At 43.4% G+C, this 18,657-nt stretch overlaps 1 protein-coding gene and 1 pseudogene across 1 annotated transcript; one reads left to right on the forward strand and one right to left on the reverse strand.

Annotated features, from left to right (window-relative positions):
* Positions 1-4,606: 4,606 nt before the first annotated feature.
* On the reverse strand, positions 4,607-9,907 carry LOC147464133 (uncharacterized; annotated as a pseudogene).
* A 224-nt stretch (positions 9,908-10,131) lies between these two features.
* On the forward strand, positions 10,132-11,541 carry LOC147464134 (ubiquitin-ribosomal protein eL40 fusion protein). Its single transcript, XM_086493030.1, has 5 exons — positions 10,132-10,308; positions 10,428-10,514; positions 10,615-10,717; positions 11,110-11,176; positions 11,255-11,541. Exons 1-5 carry the CDS (start codon positions 10,206-10,208, stop codon positions 11,279-11,281), a joined length of 387 nt encoding a protein of 128 aa, XP_086349156.1. The 5' UTR covers positions 10,132-10,205; the 3' UTR covers positions 11,282-11,541.
* Positions 11,542-18,657: the final 7,116 nt, after the last annotated feature.

An 18,657-nucleotide genomic window follows, 5' to 3' on the forward strand; every position in this document is an offset into this window, starting at 1 on the left:
TGGCATTATTAAATGGCATGGCTCCACTTGTATAAGAGCTTGGATAATTCCATTGTGGATTGTAAGCTCTTGGAATAATCGGAGGTGTAGGAGCTACATGAGGCTGAGGTACGACAGGTGCACATGATTGATACATACATGTAGGTATAGTTGGGGGCACTGTGCTACTAGGCATCGGCGCAGTGTTAACAAATGAACTCCATGGTGTACTTCTTGTCACGCTCACCACTAGGATATGCATGGTAGCCGTAGTGTCATTAAGAGAAAGATGAGCTAGATCTGGGAAGGTAAAGCTGCCACTTGTGGGCTCAGATTGTACTGAGGCTCCTGGCGAAACAACATATGGAGGATCAATGGGGCTCACTGAGGGAGTCTCCATTTGTGATAGGGTTGGTTGGTTGGCCTTTCCCGTATCCAAGAATCTCATTAGGCCTGTTGAAGGCATGTTGATCCCTGTGTTCCATCTTTCTAACTCGACAATCCTATGGAGGACATCACAGACTTTCTGTTGTTGCTCATCTATGCTAGTAGCACCCGATGTGGATTGTAGAACATCTAACCAACCCACATGATAGGTGTGTCCTGTGTAACGATCAGTTAAAGCTTCTGCTTGTAGGTCATACTCCCAATTTTCGTTTAGGAATATCCCATCTAGGCCTGGCGTGCTGGAGGTTTCCCTCGAAGTGGAAGCATTATTGCTCCCCATCGCTTGCCCCTCCGTGACTGCTACCTTGGGAGCACTCGGTTGCTCGGCTGGCATGATTGTTGTCATAGGAGCCTTTGCTTTCAGGGCTCGACTTTGTTCTAGCCTTCGTAGGTTCTCAATTTCCCTCTCCCTTGTTGCTTGCATATAGCGTTCGATCTCTTGTACTTCGGCAAGACTCCTACCATCGGGTAGTAAAACCTCAAAGGGAGATAGTCCTAAAGGATCAGGAGGTGCAGTGGATGGAACATTCACATGCACACTCTCAAGAAGCATAGGGTCTATTTTAGGCATGAATGACAAATTTACTTCCCCACTCCCTTCATTTATTTCATTAACTGCATGTTCGGAGCGAGTAGCTCTACTAAGGGTCTCTTTTAAGCGGCTAAACACGCTGGACCCGGGCCGTGGGCCCATGGCATGCATGTCTTGACATGAACTATCAGGGTTTGGTGTAGGATACCCCTCCATGACTTCGTAGTCAGAGGAAGAATCACTAGACGCGATATGAGGATCTTGGGTCGTGCTACCTTGAGTCCCAGCCGAAGGTCCAGAACCTAGGGTGGAGGAATAATGGGTGCCCGCGTAAATGGAGGCACTACCAATATGCTCGTGCTCTAACACTCGTCCAGAGCGTAGGTTCATATGACTTGGATCCCCTAGAAGTGTCAGTGAGTGCCCGTGAAGGCTGCTCACCTAGTATTTTTGGGTGTTTTGCAACCCGAGTCTTTTCTTAAATTTTTTTTTTGATTTTTTGGTCCTTTTTTTCTGACCCAACTATAGAATAGAACATATGATAGCTCAAAACGAGCGTCTCGGTCAGAGGGACGTGCCGTGCTTTACAGCCCTCCGTTTGGTCACTTTATGCCCTCGGAATCCCTAAAACCGTCAATTTCTAGTAGGGAACTAGGCCCAAATTAGAAAGTCTAAGGGTGCAAGTGGGAAGAGAAGGGAGGAGAGTGGAGGACTTGCCCCACATGCTCTCATTCCCTCTTGAGGGGGTAGGGTATATATATAAGAGTGAGTCTAATATACATCATAAGACTGAGGACTGAGGCCTGGGCCTGGGCTTGGGCTTGGGCAAATGATCTCGATCCCGATCAAAATTTTAGTGTAGCCCCCCAGTCACTCACGCTTAAATATTTTCGGTTTTTTTTTTTTTTTTTGAGGCGACGACCGCGCGCGGTTTAGGTGACCCTTTCTTGGCCACACACCCTGTCAACACCTACCTATCCTCTCTGTCAACAGCTCACAGCTCACAGACAGCTCACTACCTTATCTACTTACTAACAGTGCTGCTAACCACTAACTAATATGTTAACTACTTACTGACAGTGAGCTAACTGTCCACCTACTTCCTCTCTCACTACCTTACTGTGCAAAGACTGTGTGCAGGCAAACCTTGACAGAAAATTGTGTACGGGCTGTGGGCAAATGATCTCGATCCCGATCAAAATTTTAGTGTAGCCGGCTTGGGCTTGGGGAAATGATCCCGATCCCGATCAAAATTTTAGTGTAGCCTCCCAGTCACTCACGCTTAAATATTTTCGGTTTTTTTTTTTTTTTGAGGCGACGACTGCGCGCGGTTTAGGTGACCCTTTCTTGGCCACACACCCTGTCAACACCTACCTATCCTCTCTATCAACAGCTCACAGCTCACAGATAGCTCACTACCTTATCTACTTACTAACAGTGCTGCTAACCACTAACTAATCTGTTAACTACTTACTGACAGTGAGCTAACTGTCCACCTACTTCCTCTCTCACTACCTTACTGTGCAAAGACTGTGTGCAGACAAACCTTGACAGAAAATTGTGTACGGGCTGTGTGCAAACAGAAATTGCTAACTGCCTTCCTACTTATTCATTCACTGCAAACAAGCTAACGACTACTAATTGTGCAAAGACTGTGTGCAAACAGAAAACACAACATTATGCAAAAATCACAGAACTTGCAGACAATACAGAAATTAACAACTTGCAGAAAAACAACTCATTCCTCTTCCTCTTCCTCTTCTTTCCTACTACAAACAACTCATAGGAGAAGCACAAAGTGCCTCTTGGGCTTAGTGCAGGGCGATTCCCCGTCTGCGGCGCCAAAAATGTGCGCTCCTTGCCGCACTGTCGAAGCAAGGGCCTTGCCTAACACTGTGTGCGAGCCACAGACGGCTCCAAGCACACAACTAGCTTAACTAGTAAGCTCAAAAGAGGGCAATGGTGTGTCACTCACCGCTCTATGCTCCTGCCGTGGAGGATTCCTCGCCGCGAAGAAGAAGGAGACGCCGCTACGTCGCGCTCAACCGTTTCACCGCCGTCGTGCCGCCGCAATGCTCGATCGCACTCTCTCTCTCTCTCTCTCTCTCTCTCTCTCACACACACACACACACACACACACATACACACACACACAAGGAGGTGAAGAAGGAGAAGGTGGAGATGGAGATGGAGCAAGAGCACTCTTCTATTGCACAAATGAGAGAATGAGTGAATTTTAGGTTTAGTTTGCTTTTATATGAGCTCACCCCATTCACACTTGGGCGCCCATGCTTAGCCAACTAATCCCTTGAATGTCCCAGTTAGAGTGCGCCTCTCATCGACGATCACTCTTACTCTTTTCCTGTTGGTCCGACAAGCCCGGTACCTGACTCTACCAAATACATAATACACGTCCATCATAGGTGATGGGGTGTCCGTGAGCCGTGAGGGTTAATACTAGGCAAACCACAATATGACTAGACAACAGGACTACAAGGCTCACAGGTACTATGGAAAAGAGTGGGTGGAGGAGGGAAGTGGAGAGGGTATGGTGGGTACGGTAGAGGGTAGTCTAGCGGCATTAGGTAATAGGGAGGTTTTGAGGACTGAGTGGGAGAGCCATGGGGAGGGTACACTTGAGGTGTGGCAAGGCCCATGTAAGGAAATGGGTAATGTGGATAGTGGGCCTGGAAAGGGTGGAATTGTAATGGAGGAGCTGTGGAGGCCACTATGTGTAGGTGGAGTGGGTGATAGAGATGGAGATACTGGAGCTGTAGGTAGTAAGGGTGAAGAAGCGAGATGTGGAAAGGAATGTAATGGAGCCTGTGAGACAGCGGGAAAGTGGAACCACCTATCCTAGACTCTACCAGAGTACCCTATGCCACTGGTGGTGTCACCAGTGGCATAGGGTGGTGTCACCAATAAGGAGGAGTCCGTAGACGTAAGCGAGATGACTTGTTGCAGGCTATGTGAAGCGGGTGGTGGTATCATGGGAGTGATAGAAACGAGTGTATGAGATGGTGTAGGCGATAAAGAGGATGAGAGTGCATGGGAAATAGTGGTAGAAGAAGTGAAAGTCCTTATTGGTGGTGTCACCAATAAGGAGGAGTCCGTAGACGTAAGCGAGATGACTTGTTGCAGGCTATGTGAAGAAGGTGGTGGTATCATGGGAGTGATAGAAACGAGTGTATGAGATGGTGTAGGCGATAAAGAGGATGAGAGTGCATGGGAAATAGTGGTAGAAGAAGTGAAAGTCGTGGGCAAAAGTGTGGGTGTTGTGCAAGTGGTGTCAAAAGTGGGGAATAAGTGTGTGCTAGGTGTGGCAAGTGTGGTGGTGCTATGCCAAGGTGCAGGTGGGGAAGTTGGGGGTGAGTAAGATGGTGAAGGTGGAGGTAGGGTGAGAGAAGGCGTACCTGAGGTGACTGGCGGAGCCAAAGTAACTGTTGGCTCCAATGAAGTCATCGAGCCCAATGCCATGAAGGTGCCCAATGCGCACTCTACTGTAGTTGCTCGACGAAACATGCTGCTATAGCATTCTGCTAGTCGATGTATATCCTCCTGTAGAGAAGCAATGCGAGTGTCCTATGTGGTAATGGTAGCTGCCTGGTGATTAAGAACCCGACGGAGGTTGAGGTTCTCTATCCCCAATCACTGAAGCTCTGAAGTTTGAGCAATGTAGATCTGGTGTATCTGGGAATGGAGGGACAAGAGTGTATCAGCATGTTTTTGAACCTGCATGGTGATGGTGTGAGCGTCTGAGAGCACCCGATTTTGATCACGGCGGATTGGTAGGCTTGATGACTGAGAGGTCAAGGTGGAGAATGTCACTGTGAATGGTATAGTAGTGGGAGGTGTGTAGAGAGGTTCGTTATGGGCGAGCTCTGTAGGTAATGTAGGATGATGATCTGTAGTGGTGATGATGGGGGCCAGTGATCGTGGAGTGTGAGAAAAATAGCATGAAATGCCATGTGCAGAGGTGTTCAGCGGAGTGCTGGAAAGTGGTGCAGACAAGGCGGTTGGCGAGGTGTCGTGACAAAGGTCTATGTGTGTGGGTGATGAAGGTGCCTGTGCAGTGAAAGATGGTTGGGCAGTGTGAGTGGTGGCTACTGCAAGTGAAAGTGAAGCGATGTGCTCTGACTCTGAGAAGGGAAGGACTCCGAGAGAAGCTGGCAAATCTCAAAGAACCTATGCCCGAAGGCGTGTAGTCGGCGTGTGATGGGGAGGTGAATTAGCTTTATTTTTGCCCTTTTGGAGGTAGCTAAAGCCAATGTTGGAGGTGCTGCACAATCGATGATCAGATTGTATGTGGAAGGTGAAGATGCAATGCGCCTAGATCTAGATGCAGAGTCAAGCTGTTCTATGTACCAAAGAAGTAAGGGAGTGAAGTAGCAGTGAAAACGCTAATAACTGTTTATTTGTTGTCTATAGCTCTTTGCTCTATCGTGTAGGTGGTCTAGAATTAGCTTGCAAAAAGGAAAAGGAGTTTTTGTGACTAGGCAACAAAATGCATCACAAATAGTGTGTGCGTGTTGGGGTTTGGGTGTGCTATCAGACTCTAACTGGGCTCTTAACAAAAAGTAGTAAGAGAGAATGTTGAATATTTTTTTGTTTTCAGCAAAGTTGGTAGGTGAAGGTGACAACAAATCATTGGTGGTGGATAATACATCCTCGACTAAAGAGTACTGATGGGGACCATGATAGGCGTTGACAGTATTAGGGAATGATGTAGATATAGTGGCTAGCCCGATGGTATCCCCAATCTCTCTAAAGTGACAATGCGGCTAGACAAAGTGGTAAAAAAGTTGGTGCGTTTTTTAAGTTGGAAATGTGTACCTCCAAGAGTAGCCGTCGCTAATGTAGAGATGCCAAGTGTGGATAGATTAGCTGCATTGAAAATGGCAATGAGGGAGTGGTAAGGGAGAGTGGTGTCAAAGACGACCAACGGGTCCGACTCGACGGTAGGGTCAGTCGAAAGTTCAACGTCGGAGATGGCGGCTGAGGCCCAAGCGGCGGCGGGAGAGTCTTCATCTCTCGCCGCGCCTGACTCCTCTTTTGTGGATGTTGTATGAGCTTCATCTTCTTCCTTTGGAAGGCCCTAAAAAGTGTCCTACTTGGGACTATGAAGGCGCGCGATAGTGATGTTGTCCGAATCTTCGTTGTATGCTATGTCGTCAGAAGAGCCCATCAGAGAGCTTGTCAACAAGTGCTTTCAATAAGTCAATAAAGAGCTCTATTTCCGTGTACATGATTTTTGTTAAAGATTCTCAAATTGAACCTAATGTTTTAGCAAAACAAGATATAAGCAATTAAAAGGAATTAGAGTTATCCAATTTCCTCAAGGTATTCCAAGATGTTTTTATTGACGACATCCCTTGTGAGCTACCTCCCAAACGATAGGATGACGAATGCATGAGTTGGTTGAGAAAGGCATGGTTAGGCCTAGCTCATCTCCATTTTGTTCACCAGTGTTATTAGTGCAAAAGAAATGGCACATATCGTATGTGTGTCGACTATGGAGCACTAAATAGGATCACTATCAAGAATAGATATCCCGTTCCATGGGTAGAAGACCTATTTGATAAGCTACATGGGTCGACCTACTTTAGTAGGATTGACCTAAAAAGTGGCTACCATCAAATAAGGATAGTTGATCAAGACATTGTAAAGACTGCATTTCGCACTATGTTTGGTCTTTACGAGTACATTGTCATGCCTTTTGGCTTGACCGATGCAGCAACCACATTTAACCGCCTAATGGAGAAGCTATTCAGGCCTCACCGAAGCTTTACTAGAGCGTTCTTTACCATCTACTCCAATTCATTAGACAAACATAAGCAACACCTCCAGGTAATATTTCAAGTTTTACGAGAGAATAAACTTTATATTAATCGAAAGAAAAGTGAATTTCCTTACAAGAGATTCAGTATTTAGGTCACAATATCCCTCAACAAGATGGCGTTCAAATGGACCCATCAAAGTTAGAGATAATAAAAGGATGGCCTAATCCAAGGAATCTGCATGAACTAAGAAGCTTTATAGGTACGTGTGCATACTATAGACGTTTCATAGAAAAGTTCTCACAAATAGCGGGACCATTACATGACCTAACAAAGAAAAATGTTAGGTATTTATGGTCCATCAAGGAGAACAATGCTTTCAAAAAGCTTAAAGAGAAGCTTATCTCTCAACCTGTGCTTACGCTATCGGATCTCTCAAAGCCATTCGAAGTCCAATGCGATGCTTGTGGTGATTGCCTTGGAGCTGTTTTGCTCCAAGATGGGCACGCCATAGCCTACAAAAGTCGAAGGCTCGACCCTATTGAGCAAGCTCTAGGTATATATGAGAAGGAACTCTTAGTAGTTCTACATGCTCTAGACTCATGGAAGCACTATTTATTGGGGACTCCTTTTATTCTGCGAGAACGGATCACCAAAGCCTTAAGTACTTCATGACGCAGACCAAGCTCTCCGACAAACAAATGAGGTGGGCAAATTTCCGTTCGCAATTCCATTTCGATATTGCTCACATTGATGGCAAGCATAATCAAGTAGCCGATGCACTACGACCGAGAGTGAATGTGGTATCCATAGAACTCACAATGATCTCTCTTCTATGATAGATGAGTACGTTATCGATCCCGATTTTAAAGACGTGATTTCAGCCCTTGCACTAGGGAAGAAGGAAGAACCATTTACCTTACAAGATGGTTATCTTCTTTATGGCAACATATTATGCACTACTAACTCACTACGTGAGAAAGTAATGTATGAATCCCATGCTCCTCCTTATGCGGGGCATAGAGGGATTCAGTCTACCCTAAAAGGGATAGAAACATACTTCTATTGGCCTGCTATGAAAACAAACATACAAGAGTATGTTTCAAAATGTGTGGTATGCCAAAAGACGAAGTTTGATAGAGGGAAGCAACCTGGATTGATTCAACCTTTGCCAATCCCTAACTCACCATGGGAGAGTATATCCATGGATTTTATCTTTGGATTTCCCAAGTCTATCCATGGGAATATAGGAATATGGACGATAGTAGACAGGTTTAGCAAACAAACACATTTCATACCTGTCAAAAAAACTATCATTAAGGCCCATCAAATGGCAACCCTCTTTATATCACAAATCTTCAAGTACCATGGCTTGCCAATGTCCAAAGTGTCGGATAGAGATCCTAGAATGACTAGTAATTTCTGGAAGGGTCTCTTTGAGAATTTAGGTACAAGGCTAAACTTCTCTTTGGCCTATCATCCTCAAACGGATGGCCAAAGTGAAATAGCAAACCTAACGATTCTTGATCTATTAAAAGCTTATGTCACAAAAGTAGATCAAAAGTCCCAATGGGAGAAGTACTTACCCTTAATGTTTGTACTTGTCATCTTTCACAATTGATACAAAATATTCCAATCCTTTCTTAACCATACATGCTAACCCTCCTTGCCCTCTTCGTTGCTTGAGATTCTTTGACCACATCAATGAATGTACATTGTGATCCTCCAAGCCATTAATCCTTTTGCGTATCATGCTCCCAAGTTTCAACAAGAAGTACAACATCGGCTTTGCTTGTTAGTTCATCAATTCTAACCCCCGCATTCCATGGAGCGATACCCCTATCTTACATAAAAAAATTAGGTATCACATCATTTAACTAGTCCAATTCCATTACATCAATATGTTGGAAACATAGGCCCAAAAAAAGGGGCAGTGTGCTAGCTGTGTGGCTAAACATTGAGGCTAGACCTACGTTGCTTGTAGATGGCAAACAAAGGGAGACACTAACAAATAGTGGGGCACATAGGGCACTGGAGTCGAGCTAGTGGTTATTTACAGGAAGGTAGAAATTAAAAGGAGGAGAACCTACTATGATCATTTGAGAGTCCGATCTGAGGGTGCCCATAGTCCACATTTGCAACCATGTGTCGAGATTCCCATTGGGATTCCTCTCTCCTTTATATAGCTATATATAATAATAGTAAGACGAATTGGGGTTACCCACTCATTCAAACGTTTGGGACCTTTCAACATTCACTTTTGAAGAATTCTTCAATAAATATGAAGCAGGATTACTTTTGTTGACAAGATCTAATGTGCCCAATTTATGTTGACAGATGAGATTTCCTTGCTCCCAACCCCCATGTGCGTTGTAGTTAGAGGTGACTACACCATGATTGGGCTTTGAGGGTGGGTTTAGACTACTCAACGATTGAGACTCCTCGTTTCATTTGCTGTCTCTTCCCTTGTTCACAAAAGGCGGAGGCATCCATATAAATTTTATTTTTAGTTTACCTCATGCTCAATGAGCGACAACATTGTGGTGGAACTTCTTGGTTGCAAGTCACTAGATTGAACTTGATCTCCGGGACACGTCGTTCCCTTTGGAAAGTGGCTGGTAGTAGAGGGCCCTTCAAAATTTTGGCTTGGCACTTCGACTTTGATCGATTGCAGTTTCGTTGGGGGTTGGTTCAATCACCCCCCAAAGCAACAAAACACCTTTTGAAGGATTGTTATTTGTTCTTACCAAGTAAAAGCCTCGGAAACTTGCATTACTGCTTTCAGATCACACAATTGCCATGGGTTATCTATTGATCCAAGAGATATGGGGTGCTCATTGGAATTGACACGACCCTCGATCACAAAAAGGCGGCCCTGTGAGCGAGCATTTGTAGCCTTCTTTTGGAGTCAGAGACCATAAGACTATTTGCAACCTCCTTTTTTTGAGGAGATCTAGAGTCTGAGATCATTGTTTCATGAATAATTCTATCCTTGGGGGGTGGGGTGGGGTGGGGGAGGTGGCTGGGCGAGGATTGACCTCATGACCTTCCAACCTCAAGGCGAATGCCTTTACCACTATGCTAGCGTACGTTCTTTGTTATGTATTGGAGATGGTAGCATTATATTAAGTAGTTTCGACATGCTCGCGATCCTACTCCATACCGAGTTCATTTCGACTTCACATCCACATCATACCACCAAACTGTAGTTCACATAACTTGCGGAGTCCACATATAGTTCACAAGTTCACGCTCAATCTAGTTCAACATCAAGTGTACATTTGGGAGCAACGGTTGTGATCTTGGCCGACACGCAAAAGTCATTTACACCCATTCCCTGTCCATGTTTGTCCTATGACTTTGGGATCCATCTGTCCGGACACAGCACCGCCTAGTGTGAGCGGGATTGTTTTCTGCCCTAGTCAAGGTTTGGGAGTTCTACACACTGGTGCTTGAGACGGTCGTCGAAAATGCAGATCTTCGTGAAGACCCTGACAGGGAAGACGATCACTCTCGAGGTCGAGAGTAGCGATACCATAGACAATGTTAAAACCAAGATACAGGACAAGGAAGGTGAGCAACCTCCTTCCTTCTTCGGATTCTGCATTTTCTCTTCTTACTGCCGATCCACTTTGCTTGTCGTGTTTCTGCGTTGATATAATCTCGTCGATGGTGGGTTTCCTTGGGCGTAGGAATTCCTCCTGACCAGCAGCGTCTTATCTTTGCTGGAAAACAGCTTGAAGATGGCCGAACACTGGCAGACTACAACATTCAGAAAGGTGCGCTTGAGTTTGGAAGTTGGTATTCGTTGGCTGTCATGCCGGTGATGTGTAGAGGCGGTTGCTCACAACAGTGCTCTCCTGTGTTTTCTTTACTCAGAGTCGACCCTACACCTTGTTCTGAGGCTTCGAGGTGGTATTATAGAGCCCTCCTTGATGGCTTTGGCGAGGAAGTACAATCAGGAGAAGATGATTTGCCGCAAGTAAGTTCGCCCCTGGTCTCATGGTATTTGAATTTGATGGCCCAATGGATGAACTGTTGGTGTAGTGATGCAATCAAGGCTTACTAGTTGTAAAGCTGTATTGAGCATGGTAGGATGGCACGATCCTTAATAATCTGATTGCCATTCGTATGGTCGAAACCTCTGCATGATTTTTGAGGGACTACTGTTACAATTGCCATTCATGTTTGGAATGGGGCCTAAGGTTTGATTCTTCAGTGGGTTCGTACACTGAAGGGATGAATTTGGCTCTCAAAAGCTATCTTGCACCTTTACTTTGTCACGTGGTACTGTGTTTACCGCTACGATCATTGCAAGGTGGAACATGACCATTAGACACCATAACCTGATCGTTTTTGTTGTGTCCCACGCAGGTGCTATGCCCGCTTACATCCACGGGCAGTGAATTGTCGAAAGAAGAAATGTGGACACAGTAATCAGGTTTGTCTTCTTAGCCTGTTTGCTTGATTAATTTGGAATGCAAACTATAACGTTTTTGCTTTTTGTGGTCTGTTTCAGCTCCGTCCAAAGAAGAAGATCAAGTAGATATGGTATCTTGTGACTCTTTTGCAACTGCAACAAAGGAAGAAAGTTCTTTGACCTTATTTGATGTACCTCAATTAAACTTGCAAATTTTGGAAGAGGCAGTGTTTTTGCAGAGTATTTTCTATGTAGGCCATTTTCCTGGCCTGGTTTACTTGATTGTGGAAGATTCTTCAGTAAGAAGACACTGTGAGTGATGGTAATAGCTTTTATGGTGGTGTAACTGATTGTGTTTCTTTAAGACAGCATTGTAAGGTGGCTCAGTGAGTTGGCACTTCTGGTCGTTTAGTCGTAGTATATCTTTCAGGCGTTCGAATTTTAAGAGCTTTGATGCTGGAGACCTTCACATTAAGACTGAAAATTTGAATTGAGGGATTTAGAGGGGTTTTGCATTCAAGTTGTATGGTTGCTATGCTATTTTGGTATCAAAATGCTTCAGAGGGGGTTTTGTCATTCAAGTTCTGTTGATATGCTGTTTGGGTATCAATACCTGTTTGAAGGATTTTTTTATTTTGGTTTGCATGTGCAGTGTCGGGTGTGAAGTATGTATGTCTGCATTTGCTGAATGACGTGCATGAAGGCCAGGAAATGTTAGCTATTTTCTGGTGTTGATTGCTACAAGGTCGAGCCTGTGAGCTGGAAGTTACTGCTGCATACCTGCTTTCAAGTTCTGGTGTAGTGTCCCCTTTGTCTGTAGCCTGTAGGCAGGATTCACGAGAGTAACTTCCGACTTGCTTTTTCCTCTATGGCAATCATCTTAGTTGTGTCGTTTGCCTAGGTGATGCTATAGCTAGGGGCTAGTTCCAACTATGCTCCTTGCTACCTTCTACCCTATATCATAGATGTTGTCAATAAGTCTTGAACGGGACTCCTGTGAATGGTGAGCATTGTACTTGCAAATTGAAACCACTGTTAGCTCTCACGGTAGCCAGAAGTCAAAGGGCAAATTATAAACAAGAACAAACTTCCAGCTCTTAATATTTTGATATGTGCTCTAGGTATTAGGACAAGTGCAAAGCCGCATAGCACTTCCAAGTTCTATCTTCTGCTTACATCACAGCATGCCACTCTGATGGGAAATGTTATGGTTTACGTCTGTTTTGGAGATAGTCTTAAGATTAAAGCTATTATCCCGTTGAAAGATTACTGTCCCTTTCATATATCATTAAAGTTTCTTTCATGTATGGATCAATCATGATACTAAATCTCTGAGGTAAGAGTGCCCAATTCTTTAGAGCTTGGTAAAAGTTTTATCACTAGGCCCTTAATTGTGTAATTTGTGTTAATGTAGTCATGGAGTAGAAATAAGAGATGGTAGAGCTTGACAAGACCTACCCATTCATTCTTGTGCAACCTTTGCTCCGTAGAAGCTCCATATCTTCAGAACATGGAGTAGAAATAAGAGAGATGCAGAGCTTGACAAGACCTACCCATCGATTCTCTGAATTATATAACTACAGTGGTTTGCTTTGTAGACTAAGAAGCTAGAGGGTCTCATACAACACGTCTTCCTGTGCCATTATAGAAACTTCAAATTATAGATTCATGAAATATATGAGCAATTCCTTAACTTCATGAGCTCGAGGGCACAATCACAAGCAGATAAGGAATAAGTGAAACCAAAATCAAAGAAACTACGTGAAATGACATTGTGTACTGGCCATTCCAGAACAATTTGATTTTTAACTTTGCACCTCTTTATTCAGCCTTGAGTTAACAATAAGAAAAAAGAGTCGATTAATAGGTAGGCATAAATGATGATAGAGAGAGATCAGAATACGAACGGTAGTAAGTTGTAGAGCCAAAAGAGTATCTTTTAGAGTATTGTTCTGATGGAGGTACTGATTGCTTTGGTAACTCTCGAGGTACCCTTATGTTTGACATCATGCTCTGTTCGATGAAATCCTTACTCTCTCAAGGCTTTGTACGGGGGAAGTGACTTTTCACCTCGTTAGGATATGACGGCTTTTTTCTCTTTAAAAACTTACAGCATGCAAGAAGAAAAAAATTGTCTTGCTTATTATCAACGTACATTATGTTCATGAGAATACCATCAATTAAACAATCAAATGGCTCAAGAGTGAAAAATCACAAAAATAAAAGGAAAATTGAAAAACTTAATAGCATGACACCATATTACATACCAACCACCCTCATTAATCAATTTCAGTTAAGTATTTTCCTTCCACCTCTTTAGTTGACCTTGATAACAAAACAGATAGAAGGAATTTGATAGAGCAAAATGTAGTGTTGAAGGGGAGGCAGAAAGTGTATCTTTTGCAATGTTACTTTCATCTAGATTTTGATTGATCCAGTGGCTTTAAAAGGGGGACAAACTATAGGACGTCCCAATTTCCTCGTGAGTAACAAGTCTCGAGTTCAAGACTTGTCGACAAATTTTGAGGTTCATGCTATTGATCCTATGATGTTAAAAGATTGTTCTGGGATTTGTATGCGTCTGACTGTGAATAAGAACTTTCCTATCATGCAAGTGTGGTAGATTCCTTACACCAACCTCTTGGATAACAAAGTTGTGAGTTTAAGACCCGTTGGATAAATCTTGGAGGTCTCTTGGATTGTTCGTACTATGTTAAAAAATTCACGTGCGTGTAATTTGTACGTATCAATTAATCATCTCAGTTCCCTTTTGAGTAGTAGGTCTTCAGTTCAAGACTCATCAAATATATCTTTGAGGTCTGATGGGAGTTTCCTAGGACGTCAAAAAGTTCACTTTAGAGAGAGAGAGAGAGAGAGAGAGAGAGAGAGAGAGAGAGAGAGAGAGAGAGAGAGAGAGAGAATATTGGGATAGCCAATCTACCACACATAGGTGATAGTTATTCCATTTTCCCTTTCTTATTGTGTATGTTGATGCATCAAAAGTCTACAAATTGACTCCGAAGGCTAAAAGTGATTGAGGGTAAACCGGTCTAGACCACTAGTACAATCTAAACCCTTCATCTATGCACAATTGAAATGCTTGAGCTAGCTTGGTTGGTTGAGCACTCGACTCTCATGACCCGGGTCATGGGTTCGAGTGCGCCCCAAGGGACCTTGGTAGTGCTCACAGATGTTTGCTTCGACGCATGGGATTTGTGCAATTGGACAAAAAAACAAGAATCACGAGGCTTGCCTAATTATGGTGATTAAATTGAAAGCTTTATAACAATCTATGTGAGTGTGTGTGTGTGTGAGAGAGAGAGATCAACTTTTTGACAAAACCAATTATTCCTTGCTATCATATACTCGGTCTTAAGACATTGTACAATTGAGTTGAGTAATTACGATTTAAAAGATTCAACTAGGTCTCCCCAATCTTGAAAAATTAAAAATTCTTTCAAAACATATTAAGTGCATAAGTGAGGGTGAGTTCAGGAAATGAAAAGACAGATGAAGGTGGAAAGTCAAAAGACGGATGAAGGTGAAAAGTCAAAAGAGCTTTTGTGTCCATATAAAGAGTGTTTCTCTTCTTCTTTATTTTCCCTTTAACATTCTCTCTCTCTCTCTCTCTCTCTCTCTCTCTCTCTCTCTCTCTCTCTCTCTCTCTCTCATGCAATGTTGTATCCGTCCTTCCCAGCTAATACCATTGTAAATCTACGTGCTTCGGCATTGCTTGTTGCTATGTGCTATAGACTAGCGCATCCTTTTTGTTGTTGCTGAGAAAATCTGAATTAGGAAAAAAAAGGAATACCTTTTAATTTTTTGAAGCCATTAGGAATACCTTCCCCCCTCCCCCCCCCCCCCCCCCCCCCCCCCCCCCCCCCTTTCTATCACTCAAATTGGGGTTTCCATCACGTTGTGCAATATATTCCACATTTCTTACCTATTCCGCCATACAAGAAAACTTGCAAAACTTATCTTCTTCCTCACATCCCCATGAAATTGTTCTAAAGGAGTTCACAGTTATCCAAATGCATCTGTGCATACTGTTTGTGCACGCGGTGTCTCCCACATAGGTGGAAAGAGATAGAGAGAGGAGCGTTCCTTGAAGGATGGATGAGTGATTCTAATTGACCTAGCAAGTTAAGAATCCATATTGTGCTTGAAATAAATAGCAATAGTGAACAATCGGTTGCATCTCTTTATTAGATACCATACATCCTTTTTGGTGCAACCACTAACCTTTTTTTTCCAATAAATTGTAACTCACATATAGAGACAAGAATTAGTCAAAATGTACATGGAAATATTATTATGTAGGAGTCAACCTAAGTTAAAGATTCGATGAAAGCACATAAGAAGGCTCTACCAATCAACAGGGGCATGCCAAACATCCCACTCATTCGAAAAGATTAGTTTAGTGAGAAACTGCTACAAACGGAGGCGCGGATAGCCTTGCAAACAACGAAAACAGCATATTACACGGCATAAAATAACAAATTTGCATACCTGGCTAATCCCACAACACATAATCGAAGTTGTACGCAAACAGAGAGCGATAGAGAGCATAAGAGCGCGTGCGGATGCACCTCTGAGAGAGGAGTGCTACATTGGCACTGCGAGAGAGAAGAGAGGAGAGGAGAGAAGAAAGACACAAGCACTAGGTACAATCTCCACCCGTGCAAGAGTGAGCATTTTCCTCTTGCATGTATTTACTTACTGTCATAAAATATAATATCTAACTTTACTAGATGATTTTTTCATATTAAACTGATCATTTAATGTAGGAGAATAAACGGGAACAAGAGTTAGAATAGAGACATGTGCTTCTAGACCTATTTCAACACGGGACCAAAAGGAGAGATGATTGCATCTCAATGGGGGTCCAAAAGGAGATGGCCTATGAAAGAGAAATGTGCAATACGTGCTTCTAAACTTACCTCAGCAGGGGACCAAGAGGAGAGATGCTTACATCTCAATAAGGTTAAAAAATGAGGTAGTCTATCAAAGAGCAACATGCATCTAATGGAGCTTAAAAGACCTTAGGGTTAGCTTCATTAAAGACCTCCAATAGTTAGTGTTAAAAGTCCTTTTACCTTAGGCAAGCTAGGGATGAGCTTGAGGTGGGAACCCGACCTAAGATTGAGGTGCTTGTCGTGCTTGCTGAATGAGGTGCTTGTCGTGCTTGATGACTAAGGTGCTTGAGGTGCTTGTCATGCTTGGTGAGGAAGGTTCTTAAGAAGCTTCCTATGCATGGGGGGTAAGGTGCTTGAGTTAAAAAGAGACCCTACAAAGGAGGGGGAAAGCCCCAAAGTTAGGGGAATCTTTGACTTAACCTCCCACTTACCCAAAGGGCACCTTTTTCTCAAGGGGCACATGGGACATATGTCAGACTCTCCATATGCTTCGCCACATGGTGTGCTTGAATGCTATCGGTTGGGCTAAAGAGGGATCCAATGTCTAGATATTTTCAAGCTCTCTCTCTCTCTCTAAGGGGTAAGGAGGACACTTGTCCAAAGACTATCCATGTAATTGAAATGCATGGTGCATATGATTGGCTAGGGGGAGAGGGGTCCAATGAGCTAAAGGCATGATCAAAAAGTAGAACTCGCCCCAAGCAAGCAAGGGGTGTGCTGGGGAGGTATACACCTCTCGCACACTCATTTTGTGGATACATTCTCACTTGGTGAAATAGAGGAATTCCACCTCCTTCTCCAAGCTTGTGAGAAGTGAGAGCCTACACCAACACTCTTGGCTATGGAATGCAAATCCAACCAAGAGCCATGCTTCAGTGCTTAAGCTTGTCATCTTCTCCATCTTCGTTACTATGCTATTATGTATGCTAGCAAGAAGAGTGATGATAAGTGAGGAACTATTTCTTTCTCGTATGGAATGTTTCTCCTTCCTCTTCCCTACCCTCATTCCCCGCTAGCTCTTTCCACCTTCAAAGGTGTTTGAGCCCTTGGGACTGAGGCTTGGGATAGTTAATGCTTTCTACAAAGTTTATGTTATGTTTGTGATGCATGAAGCTTTCCATCTTCATTGCATCACCTAGGTCACAAGGAACACAAAGATTGCATTGTACCAAGTCTTTCTTGATGGGAGAAACTATAGTACAAATGCCTATTGGAGGGACCGGCGCCGTATGAATCCGGTCCTCAACTATTGTCATGTTCTCTAAACTCTCTCTCTTGCAAAAGTATTGTTTATGCCAAGTTAACTAAGTACCATGTTTATGTTGCTACCATCAGTTAAGTTCACCCGCTATGCTCACAAAGTAATCTCACAAAAGTGCTTTATCTAATCTTCTAATTCCGCTACTCTCAAAGTTCATAGGCCATTTCCATTACATTGGTATCAAAGCATTTGGTTTCTCTTTTCTTCTTAAGAAGAGGTCCTTAGTAGCCTATTAATGGTTGATTTTGTTAATTATATTAGGGTAAGTGGGACTGGGATTTATTATCGATTTTGTTGAGCCCACTATGTGGGATATGGTGCACACCTCGGGAGCTTTGGTCTTAATAATGGAGTCTTTTTAGACTTTCCTATGGCTTTACCATTATTGAGCCATAAGAAGTTCGAAAGGAGCTATCCCTCGGCAACTCTGCTATGTTAGACCCACTCCACTACTCTCTATAATTAACCAATTCGAGCTGTGGGTGTAATTACTTAAGTGCTTATTTTCAAAGGCTAAGAGGAGTAGCAACTAAGGTTTTGAATTGCCAAAGCATACACTAAGTAAACACATAAGTTTAATTAACATGGCTAACAATAACCAAGAGCGTAGAATGAAAATTGAAAACTTTGATTTTGCACATGAAGGTGCTAATCATGATGACCCCATGTTTGTTAATTATCTTATTGCTAGGTTGCAACAAGCTATGGGCAACCCCTCTTTGCAAGCCGAAGTTACTCAACAACTTCGTCGCTTATGGGATTTTATTTCCTCTCCGAGAGGAGAGAGAGCTTAGGAGGCTTCTTGATGAGATCCCAAAAAGAAGACTCTCTCCCATAAGAGAGGAGGAATCCAAAGAACGAGAAAGTAATGAATCCCTAAGTTTCTCAGAAGATGTACCTCCATGAATACGACAGTCTAGACGATCGGCAACTCGTCCCAAGAGGAAATGGTCAACCCATAGTCCTTCTCCTCGTCACTCCGAAAGGGAAGAGAGGAAACAAAGGGGAAGAAAGAGGTCAACTGTTGGGGTATAAAGCCCAATGTGGTCGCCCAGATAAGTGGACGGGCCGCCAGGTATGTACACATATTCTTTTGTTAAAACCTAATAAGAACTCTGTTGGGGTATAAAGCCCAATGTGGTCGCCCAGGTAAGTGGGCGGGCCGCCAGCTATGTACACATATTCTTTTGTAAAAACCTAATAAGAACTCACTATGCTCTACACATTACAGTAGAGCGAGTTCACCATATCGTCGTGCTCTTCTTCTCGCACTCTCTCTCGCGTCGCACTGCCGCTCATACTCCTTCAACTGGTATCAGAGCTCA

This window comes from Adiantum capillus-veneris, chromosome 2, assembly GCF_014529385.1.
Source record: "Adiantum capillus-veneris isolate H3 chromosome 2, ASM1452938v2, whole genome shotgun sequence".
NCBI lineage: Eukaryota > Viridiplantae > Streptophyta > Polypodiopsida > Polypodiales > Pteridaceae > Adiantum > Adiantum capillus-veneris.

Excerpts from the sequence above, each read along its gene's own strand:
- LOC147464134 (XM_086493030.1), top strand. The coding sequence starts at position 10,206 with ATGCAGATCTTCGTGAAGACCCTGACAGGGAAGACGATCACTCTCGAG. Across the intron at positions 10,309-10,427 it reads CAAGATACAGGACAAGGAAG|GAATTCCTCCTGACCAGCAG; the intron begins GTGAGCAACCTC and ends CCTTGGGCGTAG. Across the intron at positions 10,515-10,614 it reads AGACTACAACATTCAGAAAG|AGTCGACCCTACACCTTGTT; the intron begins GTGCGCTTGAGT and ends TTCTTTACTCAG.